Genomic DNA, 20,831 nt, shown 5'->3' with positions numbered 1-20,831 from the left:
TGATTATCTTGAACACAAAAGAAGAGAATTTTTATTTTTTTGAAGAAAAAATATTGCTCTGATGTTCGATTATAACACTGTATTTTTTAGAGTATATTAAACCTATTTCGTAGTAGAGTTACACATTTCACAGAGTATTCTTTGCCACTTTATTCATCTTATCTGTATTTTGACAGCTTTTAAATATAAGACAATATTAATGAATGATTTATATATATAAATATTCAATTTAAAATATTTAAATACATCCAAATGTTCATAAAATATTCTACTTCACAATACGAAATTAAAAATATGATTGGCTTATATTTACAAATAGTTTAGTCGTAACAATTTCAAATAATAAAAGATTCGATTAATTTTTTTAAAATATATATTATTATAATTTACAATATTGTATTAGTATATATCAAATTAATTTGAAAATAAGCTGGAGTAATAAATGTTCTGTATTCTTTATATGTTACACACTACATATATATTCTATAAATATAAATTATAAACATTTTAAATAAATTATATAAATTATATCTATTGTATTACTTCAAATTATTGCTTCGATTATTACAATACATTTTAACTAGTTCAGTTGCTAATCAGTAATCATATTATTAAAATAATAATAAACATAATTTTACATTTTTAAAAACGGTCAATTTATAGATAACAATTCACAATTCGTTAATATTAAAATCAGAAATTGTATATGACTGTTACTTAATAAATAATATAATCCACAGTTGTATAGGATTAATTATCATTGTTCAATAATCTATATTATCTGTAAACCGAAAAAATATTGAAAAATTCAAAGTAAAATAATTAAAACGCTTATGTTTGATAATGCACAAAATTAGTTTTGCCTTAAAACATATTGATGTAATGTATATATACTATTATATTCACAATTAATTCAAAAAACCAAGATATACTGTAGACGTTGATTATGATTAATGGGACTACTGTATTAACTATTTTATATTATTTAGTACAAAGTCCCTTGTTACCTTTAAATTATTTTGAACAAATTAGATAGCTTATACATAAATTATTTGTTCATCATTTTTTATTTTATGTAAAATACAATGTAAAAGTAATATGTACTTTTGACTTTTTTAATTCAAGTTATTAATAAAACCGTCAAGACGTTACTACTTATTACATTTACTGCAATTTAATTACGCTTTGGGAATAAGTTATAAATTAATAAATTATAATGATTTTTTTGTGTATCTATAATTATAGGTACTTACCTACATATACCTATTAAATATATTTATAATATATAAACATAAAATTAATCATCTAAAAAAAAATTAGACCTTGAATATCATACCTTTTAAGTTCGTCTGTGTCCTTTTCTAAAAATGGTTGGTGTTTATGTATTAATATATTTTAGTTGATTAATAAAATGTATTGAATACACAGATAAAGTTTTCGATCCTTTATTACTTGATTAAACTTATTGGAAACAATTATTATGTTGTGTTAATTATTTATAATATAATACCTGCTATATACTATTCTCCTAAACCGTATATGTTTTATTGTTATTGATTATTATTATAATTATTAATTTATATATTTGGCCTGGTGACTAATTACGATTTACCTATGTTACTTCATAATGAACTTACTCTAATAGTTTGGTCAAACATTGGTTATTGTTTTCATTTTAGATTTTGAGCAAATGAGCAGTTTTTATCGTCAATATTATTTTTTCTTTTTTTGAGCAGTGAGAAAACTCCAATAGTTTTTATAGAATAAAGTCATATTTTTATTAGCGTTTTAAATTGATAGTTAATAGTGTAAAAATTGATTGTATTACATTAATTTATATCCATTGCTCTTTTTATGAAAAATAAAAATATTTAAAAATATGTAATAAACAGTATAGGTAACAAACCACAGCATAAGAACCCTGGTTGACCACGGATTTAAGAACACCATCCTCCGTTTTTTTTCAAGAGATCACGTTATTAATAAATTCTGTTTCCATAGATTTCTTTCTGTATCTTTGTAGTTGGTCAATTTGTAAATTATTTAAAATTGTTTACATCATTCAGGTTCGAAACCACAGCAGTGGCATAATTTGGTAACATTTTTAGGAAGAATGAAATGTTTTTACATTTTATCTACCCATTCCCCTTCCCCAAAAAATATATTTATCATAAACATCTCCTTTCAGTGCAACAAATGTATGTACGTATATGGTATAGAAACAAATAATTACAAAATATTCAATAATATAATTATTGTTAAATCAGTAAAAAATGTAGTTAACTTGTATTTAAAAAATAAAAGTTACGTGAGGATACGACACCCAAATCCCTCCACCCCTTAATTATGCCACTGGACCACAGTACGATATTAAATGTAAATAATATATTGGTTTGGCAATATATTATTACCAGGGCTCGGGACTTAAAATCAATAAAATAAGCGCTTAAAAATATCATTAAAAGCACTCAAATAAGCATTTAAAAAACTTAAATTTAAGCAAAAATATTTAATAAAAAAAAAAACTTTATTTTTAATGATAAAGTAGGTACTAGATATAATATTTAACTGTGCTAAAAATAATATAATTAAAGATAACAAAAAATATTGAAATAAAATGATTAAGAAAAATGTCTAACTAAAAAATCAAAAAAATATATAAATCTTTATAATAAAAAATAAATTTCACTTTTGAGACATTTTGCTTTATTGTTTATAGATTTTTCGAGAGATTTTCTGAAAAAAATCATAAAAAGTAGAAAAACTAGTCAAAAAAGCAAAAATAATCACAAAAACTGAAAATATGCTTTTTTTAAAAAAATCGTTGAAAAAAGCAAAAAAAATCACTTTTAAATTTCATAATTTAACGTATTTTAACGTGACATACACTTTCATAGCACTCTGCTACATTTTAAGTCAATCCATTAAAATAAGTAAATGCTTTAATTCCCGAGCCCTGATTATTACCTATCTATGATTGATATACAAAACGTGTAAGTTTTTGAAGATAATTTTTAAAATGTGAGCAAATATGAATCAATAAGAAATGATCATTATATTATAATAATGGTTCGTAGTACTGTAGTGTTATTATATAGTATAAATAGTATAATACATGGAAAATGGAAATTTGAAACTCGACAATTGGCCATACATTTGGCAAGACAATTGACGTCCGTACAATAGACAATCGATACTAAAAATTATGAGTAAAAAAACAAATACTTTTTAAGGTACTTTGAAATTATTGTAATATTGTCTTTCATATTAAACAAAGCCCGCTCAATTTCTACTTAACAACTATTGGCATTATGTGAATATTTCAAAATGCGTATTACTATTATATTCTTAAATTCATTTGCACTCTGTAATGATACTAGTACTGAAGCCTTTGCTACATTAATTTTTCTATTCAACGAATGTTTGACGTAAGTTACATATTTTTTTAAAACATTAATAAAATTGGCACAATAAGTTTTAGAATTATTTATAAAACTATAAATTCTTCTATTTTAAGGTTCATTGTATGCATTGTTATTGGCAGTCATTTACAACACCCAAACTAATGCCTATATATTTATCTAAACTAATAACTATGTATACTGGTGAGTAGTGGATCAATTGCCCTTCCTATTGTGGATATTAAATGTCTATTACATTAAATTACCAGCTGGGTGAAAAATGTTTTAATTTCGTAATAGCATATGTAATATTATTTATTAGTTTATACACAAATATTATGAAAACCCATTTTTTTACAATTAATTTAAAATTATACGTTATTTATATTATTATATTTTACTCTATACATAATACGAAGACAAAAAATATCTGTGTATCGTATAGTTTCATTAATGTTATTCGACTTGTGATTGGCGTCCCCTCTGACCATACTACATGCAAAAAATAAATATATGTAGCTTACTGCTACATAATTTATTTAAGTTTCTGAGTAACAAATCGATCAAAATGTCCTAATTAATCTAATGGATGTAAAACTTTAGAACGTTGAAAATAGCATTTTTCATTTTTTTTTTTAGGTTAATGGGGTAGTTTTACACGGAAGATGTCACCTAAATGCCTCAGCCATTATCAAAGGTATACCAGGACCGATATACAAAATAATTGTGCTAAGGTATTCTTCGGTTTTAATATTATTTATTAATGTAATGTTCATTTATATAGATATTTTTTTAACATCGTCTAATATTACGTCTAGACCACTTAATGATTTAAGTTGAACATTTTTGTAATATTTTAACCTAATTACTAAATGTGTCTTATAGGAAACCTACGGCCCTGGACGAATTAGCTGTGCGACCGATCACTCAGTTTCCTATTACACTAGATGACGAGGTTAGTAACTATAAACTAGTTTTATAGTATTTTCATAGTTTTTATTCAATAACAATTAAAAATAATGTGTTTTTTGGCAGACACCAGAGGAGAAGTATGCCAACTACAAAGGCCTACGGGTCGTTACTATGAAGAAGGTAAATATCTCTGTTTTGATGTTTCCTGTAAACATAATATATAAATATACCTATAATCTATATACATTTTATAACTTTGTAAAATATAAAATTACACTCCTGTATAAAATAATAATGAGCATTTGGCTCGTATTCCTGTATATCTTAGATCGATATAATTTTAATACATTACACGATGTTTGAAATTGATAAAAAATAATCTCCGAGTTTTGTTCACACCGACACAACATTTAATTTCTCCCATTTCCAAAACACTAGATATATATTTATATTATATATATATATATGTATATATATATATATTATATATATATACATATTTATATTATATAAATGATGTACTCGTATATAATAAACACGCTCAAACATTTATCACAGGATTAATCACTTATATATAATGTTGTGTAGTACAGTTGATTTGATATGTTTCCTATAGCCCTGTATCAGTTTTACATACGAAGGCCAAATCACAAATTCACCCACACAACAGGTAAAAGAACACAGCACACTGGATCGTTGAATGATGGTTTTTTTTTTTATTTCTGCGTATAATTTGTTATGTTTATTATTATTTTATAAATATATATATTATATGATATGATATAATAAACTTTGTGTTAAAAAAATGTAACCTATATCAATCGTAGGAGGGCAACCGCTTCGAAAATAGTGAAAAATGAGGATTAAGTGTGATGTTTATATAATTATGCAAAATTTAGTTTCATAATTTTGTGAAATACGTACAACTAGTGATGGGGTTAAAATTCTGTAACTACAAGTTGTTTTTTAGATACCCTGCAAAAATTTTATGTGCGCTGTTTTTTTTGAGTCCATATTGTTTCTATTTTTTTATACTCATTTAACATTTTCTAACACCACAACGAGGGAATAATTTTTATCATTACATTCCCAAAATAATATTTAGTGTTTTTCATTTCATCATTAAAAACCTAATGAAAATTCTAATTAGTAGGCTATTAGCTATTAATTAAAAAAATATTATTTTTAATAGAAAGCCATTTGTTTTTTCTATGAATTTATTTAGTTATACAAATTACGCTATTTTTGTATTTTAGATTCTGAACGGAGTGATTAATACATTTTTTTAAAAATAATATGTGTTTTTAGCCTGTTTTCCTAATTTTTACAGATTAAATCGGCTAATATCCACAATTTTATTGCAAATCGACAGTAGTCGATTATTGACCTTTTAATCACTAGATATACCTTGGTCGAGCTTAAATGTATTCATTCATTCAGATTCCCATTTTTTTTAAAGAATTATCGGGTTTAAAAAAATATTATAAATTAAAATGTATTATAATTATTTTATTGATATATTTTAAATATATAAATGCTTGATTAATGGTTATACAATTATATACAGTTTTTATTTTATATGAATTAATATATTGCATGCACTCATAATAATAATAAATTTCTTAAGACCGTAGAACCAGCAGATAATTCACAAAATGTTAAAAATGACTTAAAAATGGCAACATTCAAAAGCAAATTAAAAATAATGTAAAGACATAAAAGTACTTATTTTATTCGGTAAATTTTAAAAATGTAAACAAAAATATTTTTTTTTCGCTGTAAGAAAAACATCAAATTTCTACTTTCGTATTAATCAATAATTTATTCTTTATAAACATTTAATGAAGATATAAATAAAGATATAAAATCATTCTTTCATTTATTTCTTGATTATTAAGCACACATTTTATTTAAAAAAATAAAATTATTAATTATAGTGTTATAGATTTCAATAGTTTTGAAATATTAAAAAAAAACATACGTATTTAATCCTATTCGTTTTGAACTAGTCAGCCGTGGGCACTAAAATTAAACTATTAGATTATTAACACCCTTGAGCACTACCCCATTGATATTAATTAAATGCATTCGCAATTTTTCTATACTTTTATCCCGGCGCATCGTCATACGCGTTTGATATTACCTTCATTTAATTAAAGGGGAACGTCGGAAACGATATAAGACATTCATGTACGCATAAAATTAGTAGAAATAAGTAGAAATGTAGTAACCTCTAAGACATGTCAGTTATTCGACGATATCCATTATAATTGCAATACTGTACTCATCGCGTTTGCCCTCCTGCGCAGTGTACTGCTAAATATCTTTGTAGAATACAATATATAAGGTGTAAAAATTGACCGTTATATTTTTGTTTTGCATGCGTTTTATACTATTAAACATGTACAATGTAATACATATATGTGTGACATCTGACCATTGCTGCGAGTGTTTTAAGTTTTAACATATAATATAGAGTTTTGATACACTTATATAATATACCGTATGTAGTATGTATGTCATAATAAAAAAAAAATAAAAAATGTTTACCTAAATAATAGCAATAACGTTTTGTATTTTGATTCCAGAGTCCTCATGGTCTTGGCATAATGATTTTAGAGGGGAAACACGCGGAACTCGGCACAGGCATTTTCATATCTGATATACAAGAAGGAAGCCCAGCTGAACAGGTGAATTTCATGATATGGTTTTCGAGAAAATGTGGTGTTATATTTTTCGCGTTTTCCTGCAACATAATAAATAATAATAATAATAATAAGAGAACGATATAGTCCCACGTCATTTCAGCTGTGCAAATATTTGCCATAAAAAAAATGGGTTTATCTATCACCGACATAATAGTTTAATACAATTTATTTTACAATCATTTTTACTACAAACATGTCTATACTTCCTTTACAGGCGGGTCTGACGGTAGGCGATTTGATTTTGGCTGTGAATAAAGATACACTTCTGGGGAGTACGTACGACGCGGTGAGTAGTAATAATAACTAATAAGTACTATAATATATCGATGATAAACAAAAAAAAAAAAAATTCGGAACTCAATTTTACATCGAATAAACACTATTTTACAGGCATCATCATTGCTGAAAAAGACTGAAGGTGTCGTAACGTTAGTAGTATGTAACCCACGTAAAGACGAGGTCGTGACGGCTACAGATCAGAAGAACACCGATAAACCTAAACAACCAGAAAAGCCAAGTAAGTTGGACGCTATTCGATCTTTAAAAATATTTTATGTTTTATTATTTGTTTTATTTTTGTTATATTAAGCTATATATAAATTATTTAATTTTTGCTGCATGATTACATTCTTGCATACGTTCGCATGGATCGTTGTTTTTATTTTTTTTTCTGTGAGTAACGTTTTAAAAATACACTAACAATAATGTCATAGTTTTACGCGTGTATACGATAATTATTAATAAAACAATTTAAAATCTTAGAATCTCAATCACCCGTTTGTTTGGACCATTCAGTCGAACCGCCACCAGATCCTGCAACCGCACCAATAAAACCAGGTTTCGAATCGACGATTGAAATCAACAAGGACAAAGTCGGCTTGGGTCTCAGCATAGTTGGCGGATCTGATACATTACTGGTAATAATAATCATTAACTTATATAAAACAATAAAAGTAATAATAATTATTATTACTAGTATTATTATATGCAATAAATACTTATAAGCTATCTGACAATATAATGTAAAAACATTTTAGAGCTATTTGTGAAACAAATATTTAAGTCGCGTATTGTTATATGTCACTACAATCTGTTATATTATGCTCTGTAGTGTATTATATTATATTTTACTTATTATAATCCATGTTAAAAGGTCGTAGTCATTATTCATGAGGTATATCCAGACGGAGCCGCAGCTAAAGACGGTAGACTCAGACCCGGGGATCAGTTGGTGGAGGTGAACGGGGAAGACTTTAGAAATATAACGCATATCAAAGCGTTGGGCGTCTTACGGCAAACGCCAGCAAAGGTACTTATTATTATAATATTGCATGTGCCCAACATTACAATTTAGTATATATCTTACGCGCTGCACATTATTTATAACATTATATTAAACTATTTATAATTACCTACATTATCAGTAAAATTATTTCTTTAGAACTGCATCGAAGAAGAACACTAATTTTCCAGTATTCTAGTTGCAATTGTTGTTTATTCGAGAAAAAAATAACAAATTTTTATACCGCTTTATAAACGACACTATTTTTACAGCGAAAAAAAGCTAATATTTTATTAATTAAATAGCAAACTGTATTTTTAATTTTTAAGTATCTTAGGTTTAAATAAGATATGAGTAAAGGTGTAGAAGATATTTTGATATAGTTAGTGCTTCTTATACTGAACTCTACAGTCTACAGTTTATATCAATTTAAAATGCTGTTGTAAAAATGAATTATGATTCAATATACCTACTTTATTTATGCAGCCGAATAGCGAATTTTCATAGGTGGTATTCTACACAATATCATTTTGACAATATACTATAATAAAATATAATATAATATTATATTTCATAATTTTGTATGTGTAACGTTAGCTATTTATTTCCTTACATGTATATTTTATATATATATATATATAATATATTGAATTTCTCAAAGGTGACCATGGTTGTGATGAGAGACGAGTCGTGTGTTCCAGACGAAAATGGTAGTATTTCCGCAGATACAACGAACATCACGGACGCGTTCGACGTAGAATTAACAAAAAAGCCTAGCAAAGGGCTAGGATTGAGTATAGTGGGCAGGAAATCCGGTTCGGGAATATTTATATCGGACATCGTAAGTGGCATTTTCCGTGGGGTAAACATAATGTAATGGCGTTGATTTTTAAAGTTCTTAAAACTAGAATAATAGAAAAAAATATATTTGACTTAATTTAAATGCAATGATGTACAAATTTACTAACAATTAATATAAATAGCTTGATAGTGAAAATGAAAAAAAAAACAGTTTTATTTCTTATATGCACGTGTAAGGTGTAAATGTATAATGAAATACTCGAGTTTAGAGGATAATAGTCTTTTTCTATAGTATCCCACAAAAATGCATTTTGTATTCAATAATTTCGTCTAATAAAAAAATATTATAAACCATAATGGATATATAACTGTGATCCGATTAGTATAATACTAATGAGGAATAATCTCAGATTTAAGTTTATTATAATATTATACATTATATACCTATTGGTTACCTGCATGGTTATCTTTAGTTTTTGGTATATTTTGCAGGTGGTAGGCGGTGCAGCCGGCGTTGACGGCCGTCTGATGAAAGGCGATCAGATCTTGGCGGTCAACGGCCAAGACGTACGGAACGCTTCTCAAGAAGAAGCCGCTGCCGTACTGAAGACGGCGACGGGCAGAGTCATTTTGAAAATGGGTCGTCTCAAAGCTCGCTCGTCTACGTCTAGTTCGGACAAGTAAGCCCCGATACAAAATATATTACCTATATTGTATATATATCAGTGACGTGGCATAACTTAGTAAATGTCTTAAACTGTGATAATGACTTTTTTCAGTTCTCTCTTTCCCTTCTGCACCGTGTAAACTTTGATATTAAGTATCCTAATGAACAATTCAGTTTTTAAAAGTATTATGCCTATAATATGGAATTATATTTATTTCAATAAAAGGAAATGGGGCGTACTCATTCCTTTTTTTGGTTTATCAAGAAAGAAATCGTTAATTTTTATCTTAAATATTAAAATTTCTTGAGTTACTCTTTTGAATTTGAAACATAATACGAGTAGTCAAAAAATTTAAAATTTAACGAAAGCGAATTATGCCATACAAAACATGTTAATTATATTAAAAATTAAAATTTTATTTGATAAAAATATAATAGAATTTAATCGTGGGATTAATTTTTAGACCTCGGTGCTACGGCAGTCACATCGCCCCTACTCCCTAGTTATGTACTTGTGCCACTGATATAATACATAAATACGTGCATATTTAATATTTATTCTTATAAATTATAATTACATGATATATATGAAATATGAATGTATTAATGCATGTCGTTCACGACGAGCGTTGAACAGTCAACAAATTTGAAAATGAAGAAACAAATTTGTAGAATTATATCACAATAATAATATAATTATAATTTATAATAATATTTTGATACCTACTTATTGAGATATTCAATAATCTTGTTTTTCATGCTAATCTCCGGGAATACGTTTAGAAAATGATTTTCATGTTCTGTAAGTAAAATGCCTTTGTGTAGAGTTTTTGCAGTAGAAAGTCGTATGTTTATGTATAATATTTTTGTAGCAAAACTTATATCCTAATGATATCATAATATGTTTGGTGACGAATCACTTATCAACTCGTTACTATTATGTAATATTATTTGCGTGCGTTGTGTTGTTGTCATTCGACATGATTTTTTTTATTTGTTTATACTGCATGAATTATAGTCGTTGTGAGTTCTTTAAAAATTTTTTTCTTTTGTGTGTTTATTATTTTAATATTTTATCGCATTGGCGTAGCTAAACGCGCTAACACTGTTCGGTTAATTACCAGTTGTGTTTCGGGGCCACGTTGCATATTATGATAAATTAATAACCATGCGCGTCGTAGTTGCTTAATGAGGCAGTAGATAGATCTATTATATACCATATTGCTGCTGATCGCGAATTCGTCGATCGGCGGTATCGCGTCGGCCTTGTATGTGTATTATAACAGACAATAACTATCCGTTTGTATATATATCATCATATTGTAATCGATTAGGGGCGGCGATAATCTTACGTTATAATGGAACCATCGTCATTATATTAAGTAGGTATACAATTTAAAATTGTTGTACGCAATACCATGGATTTCGTCATTTTTATTTCGTGAAAATAGCCACGTGACCAAATAAACCAACGTGCCTATATAGAAATATATGAATAATATAGTTGTCGATTTAGATAACAAGATAGATACACCTATAATTTATGATAGATACACCTATAGTTTATCGGATTAATATTGCGATATCTCTTCGATCTTTAGTAACGCGTACCTATATAGTCGTGTAGAGTCCGCCGTCGTCGTAGACCGCCGCAATAGATATATTTCAATATAAACATTTTAGAAAATTGTGGTCATGTCCCATAAAATAGTTTTAGACATTTTAGTATTCAAAAATGTATTTTTAAGCTAACCTATTATAGTATTATTGAAAGTGAAAACAGCAGTTATGTGTGTTAACAAATAATCTTGTTTTTAAACCCTTCATAATACGACTACTTTTCTTCCTTCCATTTTTTATTATTCTTAGTGAATACATTTTCTATATCACCTTTAACATCTTTTGGGCTTTAAATTATGATATTTTATAACTTAATAAGTTAAATATATCCATATAATAATATTTTACATCGTTTTTAGAATGTCTTGTAGCAGTTGTAGCTTAGCTCTTTGGTCGGCCCTTCTATCATTTATTTTAGAAAATAATATTTTTAAATTAATATTATAACTAGGTACCTAGAGTCTAAACAATTTTATATTCAAACCACAAGAATATCTTTTGCAATATTTTGTTAACGATCATCGTTTATAATTTATTTCATATTTTGTCATCGTTATATAGGCACCTATTCACAATTTGTAAGTTTTCAATAATTTTTACGCAATATAGGTTTCAAGGATTGTATTATAGGTATATATGATAGAGCAATTACATGTGACTAAGACAAATATCGGCGTTTGTCATCACACAACTATGAATACTAAATACCCCCCTACCAAACACACAAAAATTTTTAACTTCCTGACACAATAATATGAAGTAATTAATTACAATTGCTATTCGTAAATTAAAGAAAATTGGGGCACGATTATAGTCTCCGCAACGGGTCCAATAAAATTTGAATAAATATAGACTTAACCTTTTCTTGAATATAAACCTCTTTAAGATAAAAATTATAGCCATAGACTCTTACCCCTCTAATCATTTTTTTTTAAATTAAGTTTGATTAACTTTCTTGAATAAAAATATTAGTGCCGTTTCTTTTGATCATAAGTCAATCATATTATACTTTACGAGTTTTGGATCATGAACAACTTGTGTTAACGTTTATAGGAGAAAATAATATATGTGTATCATATATTTTCATACTTTTGAATACAATAAATGTAGAATTAAAATAAAATATTACTTAATTTTTTTTTAAGACATCGATTGTAGGTTATCGAATAATTTGAATTATTTGAAAAAAAATATTCATGGGTTATTGGGAAAAAATAAGAGCATCTCAACATAACATCTATGAATCCATGGATCCACTTATAGGGGCATGCAAACCTGTTAAAAATACCTCGATATAAGCACTTATCCTATACTTACTCACATACTTAACTTGATATTATAATGTATCAGTTAATTTACTAATTCATTTTATTTATATATTTTTATTATACATATACCCAAGTGCAATGCTTGTCTTGGAAGAGAAATAATAGAGGTACCTAGGTACTCTGATTAGTGATTATGGAGCATACAAAATTTACTAACTTAATTTTAAATATCGAATATAACCGTGCGTGCCCCCATGACCCACACTGTCTTTTATTATACCCTCCAACATACAATCACAAATCAACAAACATTTCATAACTTATTACACTTACTTTCAAAGTTTCAACCATAACCTTAATATATATTTATAATATGCTATTTGTCTAAAGTGGGTCAAATCTGCTTAAAGTTATAAGAAAAAACATGTAGGTAAGTGCTAAGCTGACACTGCAGGAGATGCCCAATGTTTCAACAGAATTAAAAAAATTAATTTAATAGTGTAAACAGCTAGACAGTGTTTTATTACTCTCCAGACTTAATTTAATAAGTTCCATAAATGAGAAAATTTTCATCTAAATGAGAGTCTACTATTATCTTTTGGGACAGTATACTTCATCTGTAGTTCTTTTCTTAAAATTTACGATGACACACTGCAGTTGGCTGAATTAAATTTTGAGATATATTAGTGTGTATGATTGTCACTTATCGCTGTATCGGCGCGTATAAATTCTTACACACATTTTATATAGTTTTTTCTTCACAAAATTTTACCTAGGTTAGGTTATGAAAAAATATTAAAAACTTTGTAATTTTGTAAAAAACAAACCTAAATAAAAAAGTACCATCCGATGTGCCATGATTTGAAATAATCAACAAATGTACTCTAGAAAATTAAAAAATTTAATTAGAAAATTCAGTTACCCTGTGCCCCCCTCCTTCAAGACAAACACTATCCAACTGTATATCGGCTATAAGTATATCAATATATCGTAGGACTTATTATTTATAATATAATATTATATCGATTGATTGATATCGTGTTTTTGTAATTTTTTTTTCTTGTCGTTACTATTACGATCAAATAGCGAATCGGCGGCGTCTATGGAAGAAACGCACACCGTGACGATGGTACGTAGAATGGATGGATTTGGATTTAGCATCGTCGGCGGTCACGGGCACCTACCGATTTACGTCAAAACTGTGTTCTCCGGCAGCGCAGCTGACTCAAGCGGGCTGTGCCGCGGCGATAGGATTTTAGCAGTCGACGGAGTGTCAGTGGAGGGCATGGGACACGATCAGGTTGTCGCCATGCTCAACGAAGCGGTCGCATCCGTCACGCTCACCTTACAGTCGTAGCCTTCTCCGCGGAGGATAATGCGTTTTGAGTACCTACTTTAATATTAACTAATAAATTGTAAGCGACATCACCACACTGTTTATGATCCATTTAGCGTAAGATGCTCATTATTTCAGAAAACTTATACGCAATTTTAAGTCGTTATAAAATAATATTTTTTCCAAAAATATTATATATTTTTTAAAGTTTTTACACTTAAATGACAACATACATTTTTAATTTCCTATTCCTAACCGGAATATTATTTTAATATTTCGAGCTGTTATGGAATAAAAAATAAAAATGCGTGTTGTTGTTAAAGTAAAAATATAAAAAAATATAATATCTTTAGAAAACTTTGTTTTTTAAAGAATTAAAGTTTTGCAAAAAAAATATTTTTAAAAACACTAATAGTTTTAGAAATAATTAGTTTCTTACATTAAATTAATCACTTGGTATAATATATATATATAATACGTACCTCGTACCCAAGTCATTGTACAGCACTACTCCCTCCCCTCCTCTCATCGTCCATGATGACGATAAAAATAAATTCTATGCGTGCATCTGCGGGTTGTAAAGGTAGGTAATAATATTATTATAATTTAAAGTCTAGTGCCGGACGATCATCTCATTAAAATATAGTATTATATTATTAGAGTAATCCAAATTTCTGAATCGATCTGTACACTGCCTATCTGAACACGTACCCTGACTTTTCACATTTTTCTCGAAGCGGTATCGCTTAAATGGACTTGCAAATAGCAATAATAGTAGGTACAACGACTGCTACTCAGACACACGTGCATTGAATTGATTGCATTCAATATGTGTATTGAATAATAATATTATGTTAACAAACAGCATATGTGTTGTACCTATATAGAAAGTAAAGTCGAAAAATCGCAAGTAGGACGTTTAATCTCAAAACAGATTTTTCAAACTTTTTGTCCGTATATAATCCAAACTGGCCGACTATAATCCGTATTGGACAACGACGGCAGTATCTATTTCAATTTAGATCAGTGATGGGCTGATATGATTCGCACTAGACATTTAAACACCATCACTTGCTATTACGGTTTACCGCGTTATTATGATGGTGCAGGAGGAGGAGGATGAGGAAATAGTCTGCAGCGTCGTCTTTCGACGTGCGCGTTTCTTCCCATCACGTTCTGTAAATATAGACGTACACAACCATAATCCTATGTATTTTATTATGTAAACGTACCAGCTAGTGAACTCCGAGTTCGGCGAAATATTTTCATGTATTATAGGTTAGGGGTAGGTACTTACCTACTTCTTGCCCGGAAAACTACCGCCCTCCCGCGACGGGTTTATTTTTATTTTTGTTTGTAATTTACTCCCTCGTATACAAGTCGCTTATCCTAACTGATATGTATAACGGATAGAACAGATAAATTTAAACAATCTGCGGTATCTTTGTAAAAGGCGACTGTTAAAAGACAAACATTTTTTTTTAAATATTGACGTTAGTATGTTTGTCAGTAGTTTCTATTACGCATGCGAATTACATGCAAGGTAAAATGTCGAATATAATATCGTGTTGAAACTATTTAAAAAAAAACCTCTTCAAACGGGAAAAGTTGTTTTCCGTCGTGAAATATCGAAAAAAACTACGGGGCTAACAGTTTTTGGGCAAATTGTTTGTCGGAGACTAGACGCGAAAATATTATATTCTCGGTACTCTCGTCAACGATTTTAAGTTTTAATATACATAATTTTAATTATTATAAGATGACTTCGGACTCTGTTTTTGCGTAGGCGTTCATAAAATCACTGTGCCTATGCTGGCTATTATAACATTCGTCTCGTTTTCGTTATTTTTTTGTCATATTGTACCTACAATAAATCGACGCACCTATTATAATATATATTTATATATATTATATACTTAAATAGTCAGCTAGATTTTATCCGACAGTGTTTATAGTCAAATACCTACATAATATTATAGGAATAATAATTATAATAATCATAATATGTAGTTTTTATTGTATAATGTAGGCTTTACACTTGCACAATACAAACATTATATTACATTATTGAACATGTTGTAAATTGTTAAATTTTATACGAAACTTGTTATTAACTTCGTTTAGTATATTATATATAAAACATTATTTGTCTTTTGTGATAATAGAATTAAGACTGAACATAAATTAATCGTTTAAAAATGAAAAAAAAACATTTTTACTAATTTATTTGGTCTCAACCTAATTTAGGTGCACCTTCTGACAGGGTCACGCGTTTCTTGCATAATCTTTGTAGAATAATATTATATATTATATAAAGGCACTCTTAACATTTTTATTAAAATCAACTCAAAATCAGTGTGCCAATTATTATTATTATTATTATTATTATTATTATATTACATTCAATTTGTTATGAAATTAGATATAAAAATAACTGCATTCATTTTGTTGTAGCTGAATGGCTTATATTCAAATGTATTATCGTCATTATCGATACATTATTTGAACATTTTATCTAAAAATATTAGTTTATTTCTTTAAATTGTATAATGTTGAATATTTAACAAAATTTCTGTCTGAATAAGTAAATAATTTAACATTTGAGAATATTATATTTGTGTAATTGTTTTTTTTGAAGAACCTTACCTATTCAATATCCCATTATAATTATCTAATTTTATTCTAGTGATTGGTGAGTACATGGGTATAGTTATCAATTAGTCATATTCACTCATACTACTCATAATTAGTGTGCTATTAAGTATTTAGAAACATATTAGATATCACATAATACATATTATATTGAATGTAGTCATGTTAAAATATCTTTAAATTCATAATAAGAATTAAGGATGAAATGAAAATAAGAAACATGGACATGAGTCGGACATTGTAAAGCTCATTCAGTGAAAATAATTACAAGTTATAACTAGTTTTTAACATTACAGAACATTATATTGCTATAACTTTTTATTACTTTTGAACTCAAAAGAACATTACACTTTCATAAACTATTATAATAAACATTAAATGTTAACATACATTTTATGTAGGTTTATAATTATAACTAACTTGTTCAGTGTTTTAAATTCTAGTTGATTAATGATTTTTGAAGTTTTATAAACAGATGCTAAGCTATATAATTGTTGGCGACATTCAAAATCATCATAAGTAAAAATACTTATTAACCTTCATAATTTAATAGCTTAAATGCTTAATACCATATTATTTTATTTCCTAGCAGTACAGGCCAAAGCTCATTATTATGTAATAAATAAAAAAGTATTAATTACTAAAATTCAAATAGTAATCAATTGTAACATTTAACAGTACCTAAATTAGTTCAACAAACAAGTTATTCATAAAAAAAAAACTTGTAAATTTAAAATGGAAAAATTTAGCTATAGGAATTAGGTAATATACTTTAGTTTTTAACTCAATTTATTCAAAAATTATCACATTTTAGAAAATGTATAGGGACCATAATTTTGTTTAGTGTTGAACAATTTGTATTTTAAGAATTAAGAATTAATATTATGTCTTCATCTTGTTTTATATTAAGTTTTATTTAATAATTAGCAATGTTAGCATACAGGGTTGCACTCTAAAGTTAAAAATTATGCATATTCTTCTTTACTTTGACAGCAGTTTGTAATCTTTTGAATAATAACTAAAAATAATTTATTACAGTTTACATTAAGTTAGTAAAATGTTATGTTAATTATTTTTCCTTAATTATTAATTGATATGTATTACACTAATAAAAAGAGGTGATAAAATAAAATACAAAAATAAACTGTTGGTAAAATAATTATATTCATTAATATTATTTGTAAATAATAAAAAAAAAAAGAATAAAACATGTGTACAGATTACTTTTTAGGTTGTTTGTTCTTCTTCCTCAATCTTCTTTTGCTAACAGTTTTTGGTTTTTGCTAGTTTAAAAATGACAAAATACCATTAATAAATAGAATATTATATAATTAAATATAAATTTGAACTTATACTTACAGTCGATTCAGTTTTTACAGCTTTTAATGCATCTATGTACATTTGTTCATATTGTTCCAAGTCAGAAATTTTAACTTTCATATTCTTCAGACTAGTTTTACCCGCAGAACTTAAAATGTTTTCAAACAGTTCTTTCTGCAAATAAAATCAATTTTAAACAATAACAAATTAAGTACAATATTAAAGTAATGAATTTACATGTTCTGGAGTGACAAATGTAATAGCTTTCCCTTTATGGCCAGCACGCGCTGTTCTACCAATTCTATGAATATAGTTTTTTGGATATTTTGGAACATTGTACAAAATGACACAAGATATTCGTTCAATATCTATGCCTCGAGCTAATGAATCTGTGCAAATTAATCTATAACAACAAACCAAAACAATAATTAATAAAAACAAATAAAATTAAAATATATATGAAAACTTACATATCAATTTTTCCATCTGAAAATTGTTTAATATAACCAGAATGAGCTTTTTGAGATACATCAGAAGAAATTTCATTAACTCTTAACGGTGAATTATTTTCATCAAATTCACTGAGTTTACATAAAAGTCGAGTTAAACGATGCACTTCTAGTTTTGATTTGACAAAACAAATTACCCTTTTCAAACCTTTACTTCTTATCAAATGATATAGTGTTAAAGGTTTATTTTCTTCTGGACACAACACCATGTATTCTTTGAGTTCATTGGGTGTTGTGTATTTTCCTACAAAGTCACCTCGTACTGGTTCGTCTGTGACCGTTGTATCTGTAATAAATTTAAGTTAATTGAATTTTAAGCCTCATCGTCTTCATCATGCTTAAGTTAAAATTACCTGTAGACAATTGTGTGTTTTTCCTTTTTATAATTGATGTAAATAATTTTGGTTCAAAGAGTTTAAGAAACTTTAACTTTTCAGGATCTTGAGTGAGTGTTGCTGAAAATAATAACCTCTGTGTTCTTTGTGGCGACTTGATTAAGGTATTTAACGTACATATTGTAGGTCCATTGTATGCTAAACAAAAATAATTTTTCGGTCTGTTTAAATATTTAATTAACTATGGTAAAAAATAAAACAGTTATTTATGTAAATTACCTAAGCTATCGTTAACTTTACATAGCCACTCATTTTGCAAAATATTGGTAAAACTGTCAGCTTCGTCCAAAACAAGAAACCTGAGGTTTTTTAGAGAAAATCCCTCAGTGTAATATAAATGATCAACTAGTCTTCCTGGAGTAGTCACTATGATATCTACAAGGTCTATCCATCCAACACCGCTATCTATAATTAGTTAATAGTTATTGTATTATTTAAATTAGTAAATTATATGGCTTTCTATCATTTTAATACCATATTTCAAGATCCTTTCTTTTTCTTTTTCTAAAGTCATATTTTTGGATTCTAAAAGAAGCACCCTCAAATTAAATGCATTTTTTATATAATATAAAAATACTTTGAATACTTGGACAGCTAAGTCTTTGGTTGGCAATACAATGAGAGCACGGAGTTGATGTCTAGAGAATGTTTTTAATGTCTATAATAACAATATTAAAATAAAATAAAAACATAAATTATTGACTATGTTAAATTAATTTTGGTTTTAATGAAAGGGTACACTGAACCTGAATAATAGGAAGAACATAAGAGAGAGTTTTTCCACTGCCAGTCGGTGCTGAAATACACACATCTCTGAGCCATCTATAGTTCCAATGTTTTTGTGTCTTAATTATCCATGGTACTAGTTGATTTTGAACTGTGATAAACATATATAGTGATTAAACTGCGATGAAAATTAATTTACAACTCAAATTACCTGGGAAAAAATGTGTGCATCCTTTATTTTTTAATTTTTGAACTAAAGCTTGGTCCAACTCTGGAATGCCGTCAATCGGCACTTCTAGGTGTTTTAAATCAACCGATACAATAGTAGGTTTGGCGAGCCAGTCTGGTAGAACACGTTTAACCTATACATTTGGAAAAATAAATAGTAAGAACATGTAATATGTCGTCAAGATTTAATAAATAGAAATCGTGAATAGAGTTTCTAATACCTTTTTATTTTTCTTGAATCCGTGTGTATCTATTAATGTAAAGTCTGATGCTGGTATCGAAGCGTCCATCGTTATAATTCAGTCATGCGTTAACTTAAATTCAACAAAACACAATATAATATACGGCTACAGAGAACAAATAAATCAAACAAATCGGCAAATACTGAAATACGGCAATAAGTAATACTTAAACCATACACGTGCATTAACTATATTTTTGTTTTTATGTTGTAAAAATGACTGTTAACAGTATCACCTATAGATAATAAATATTAAAATTATCTGATATCATTATACCACACGATAAATACATTTTGTTTCACTTTCCACCACGATTAAATGTACTTTCCACATAATAATAATAGTTCCAAAGTTAATTTGTTCAGATTGAAGGATTTAACTAATATTAATATAGTAATATCCAAAAATGTATTATATAATAGTCAATAATATATTACTCTATGCACGCCACATGGTGTTGAAATTATGAATTACTTAGGTACCTAATTTGTAAAAATACTATAAATATTGTTTTGTTTTCGACTATAAAAAGATAGTAATATACTAATATAATAATAATATATAATAAGAAATATATAAGTATATACGAGTATACCTAATATTTAATTATATATATTATTATATTATATTATAATTATAATGTACCTACATTATTATATCAAATATATAACTATTATAAAAATGTCAATATTTTAATAAATTATTAGTTATGTTATTCTAATTAAATTAGATGTCTACAACATAACAATTATAATAACTTCTTG

At 27.4% G+C, this 20,831-nt stretch overlaps 2 protein-coding genes across 7 annotated transcripts in view; one reads left to right on the top strand and one right to left on the bottom strand.

Moving 5' to 3' along the window:
• LOC113548339 (multiple PDZ domain protein-like) overlaps window positions 1–14,245 on the top strand; it is a 62,414-nt gene extending 48,169 nt beyond the window's left edge. For 3 of the 6 annotated variants that reach the window (XM_026949169.1, XM_026949168.1, XM_026949173.1), the window contains 12 exons: window positions 4,041–4,135; window positions 4,287–4,356; window positions 4,437–4,493; window positions 4,930–4,983; window positions 6,902–7,003; window positions 7,236–7,307; window positions 7,412–7,538; window positions 7,784–7,938; window positions 8,175–8,330; window positions 8,965–9,144; window positions 9,597–9,784; window positions 13,746–14,245. In XM_026949169.1, coding sequence (XP_026804970.1) covers window positions 4,041–4,135; window positions 4,287–4,356; window positions 4,437–4,493; window positions 4,930–4,983; window positions 6,902–7,003; window positions 7,236–7,307; window positions 7,412–7,538; window positions 7,784–7,938; window positions 8,175–8,330; window positions 8,965–9,144; window positions 9,597–9,784; window positions 13,746–14,016 — 1,527 coding nt within the window. In that variant the 3' untranslated portion in view covers window positions 14,017–14,245. Of the gene's footprint in view, window positions 1–4,040; window positions 4,136–4,286; window positions 4,357–4,436; window positions 4,494–4,929; window positions 4,984–6,901; window positions 7,004–7,235; window positions 7,308–7,411; window positions 7,539–7,783; window positions 7,939–8,174; window positions 8,331–8,964; window positions 9,145–9,596; window positions 9,785–10,554; window positions 10,574–13,745 lie in introns of all 6 variants that reach the window. The other 3 variants (XM_026949172.1, XM_026949170.1, XM_026949171.1) reach the window with 3 other exon arrangements.
• Window positions 14,246–17,789: 3,544 nt separating this feature from the next.
• On the bottom strand, window positions 17,790–20,287 carry LOC113548696 (probable ATP-dependent RNA helicase Dbp73D). The gene is made up of 10 exons (XM_026949711.1): window positions 20,047–20,287; window positions 19,809–19,959; window positions 19,618–19,748; window positions 19,346–19,529; window positions 19,091–19,276; window positions 18,830–19,009; window positions 18,438–18,762; window positions 18,205–18,370; window positions 18,007–18,141; window positions 17,790–17,930 (listed from the first exon to the last, which is right to left on the bottom strand). The coding sequence occupies exons 1-10, from the start codon at window positions 20,113–20,115 to the stop codon at window positions 17,868–17,870; spliced, it is 1,590 nt and encodes a 529-aa protein (XP_026805512.1). The 5' UTR covers window positions 20,116–20,287; the 3' UTR covers window positions 17,790–17,867.
• Window positions 20,288–20,831: the final 544 nt, after the last annotated feature.

This window comes from Rhopalosiphum maidis, chromosome 4 (assembly GCF_003676215.2).
Source record: "Rhopalosiphum maidis isolate BTI-1 chromosome 4, ASM367621v3, whole genome shotgun sequence".
NCBI classification, from domain to species: domain Eukaryota; kingdom Metazoa; phylum Arthropoda; class Insecta; order Hemiptera; family Aphididae; genus Rhopalosiphum; species Rhopalosiphum maidis.
The sequence above is the reverse complement of the archived record's forward strand: the minus strand, read 5'-3'. Positions and strand labels throughout refer to the sequence as shown.

What these genes read in the sequence shown, in the direction of transcription:
- LOC113548696 (XM_026949711.1), bottom strand. Translation starts at nt 20,115, where the DNA reads ATGGACGCTTCGATACCAGCATCAGACTTTACATTAATAGATACACAC. An exon ending in GATTCAAGAAAAATAAAAAG is followed by an intron (nt 19,960 to 20,046) that starts GTATTAGAAACT and finishes CCAAATGTATAG; the next exon opens with GTTAAACGTGTTCTACCAGA. An exon ending in TCAGATGGAAAAATTGATAT is followed by an intron (nt 18,371 to 18,437) that starts GTAAGTTTTCAT and finishes TTGTTGTTATAG; the next exon opens with ATTAATTTGCACAGATTCAT.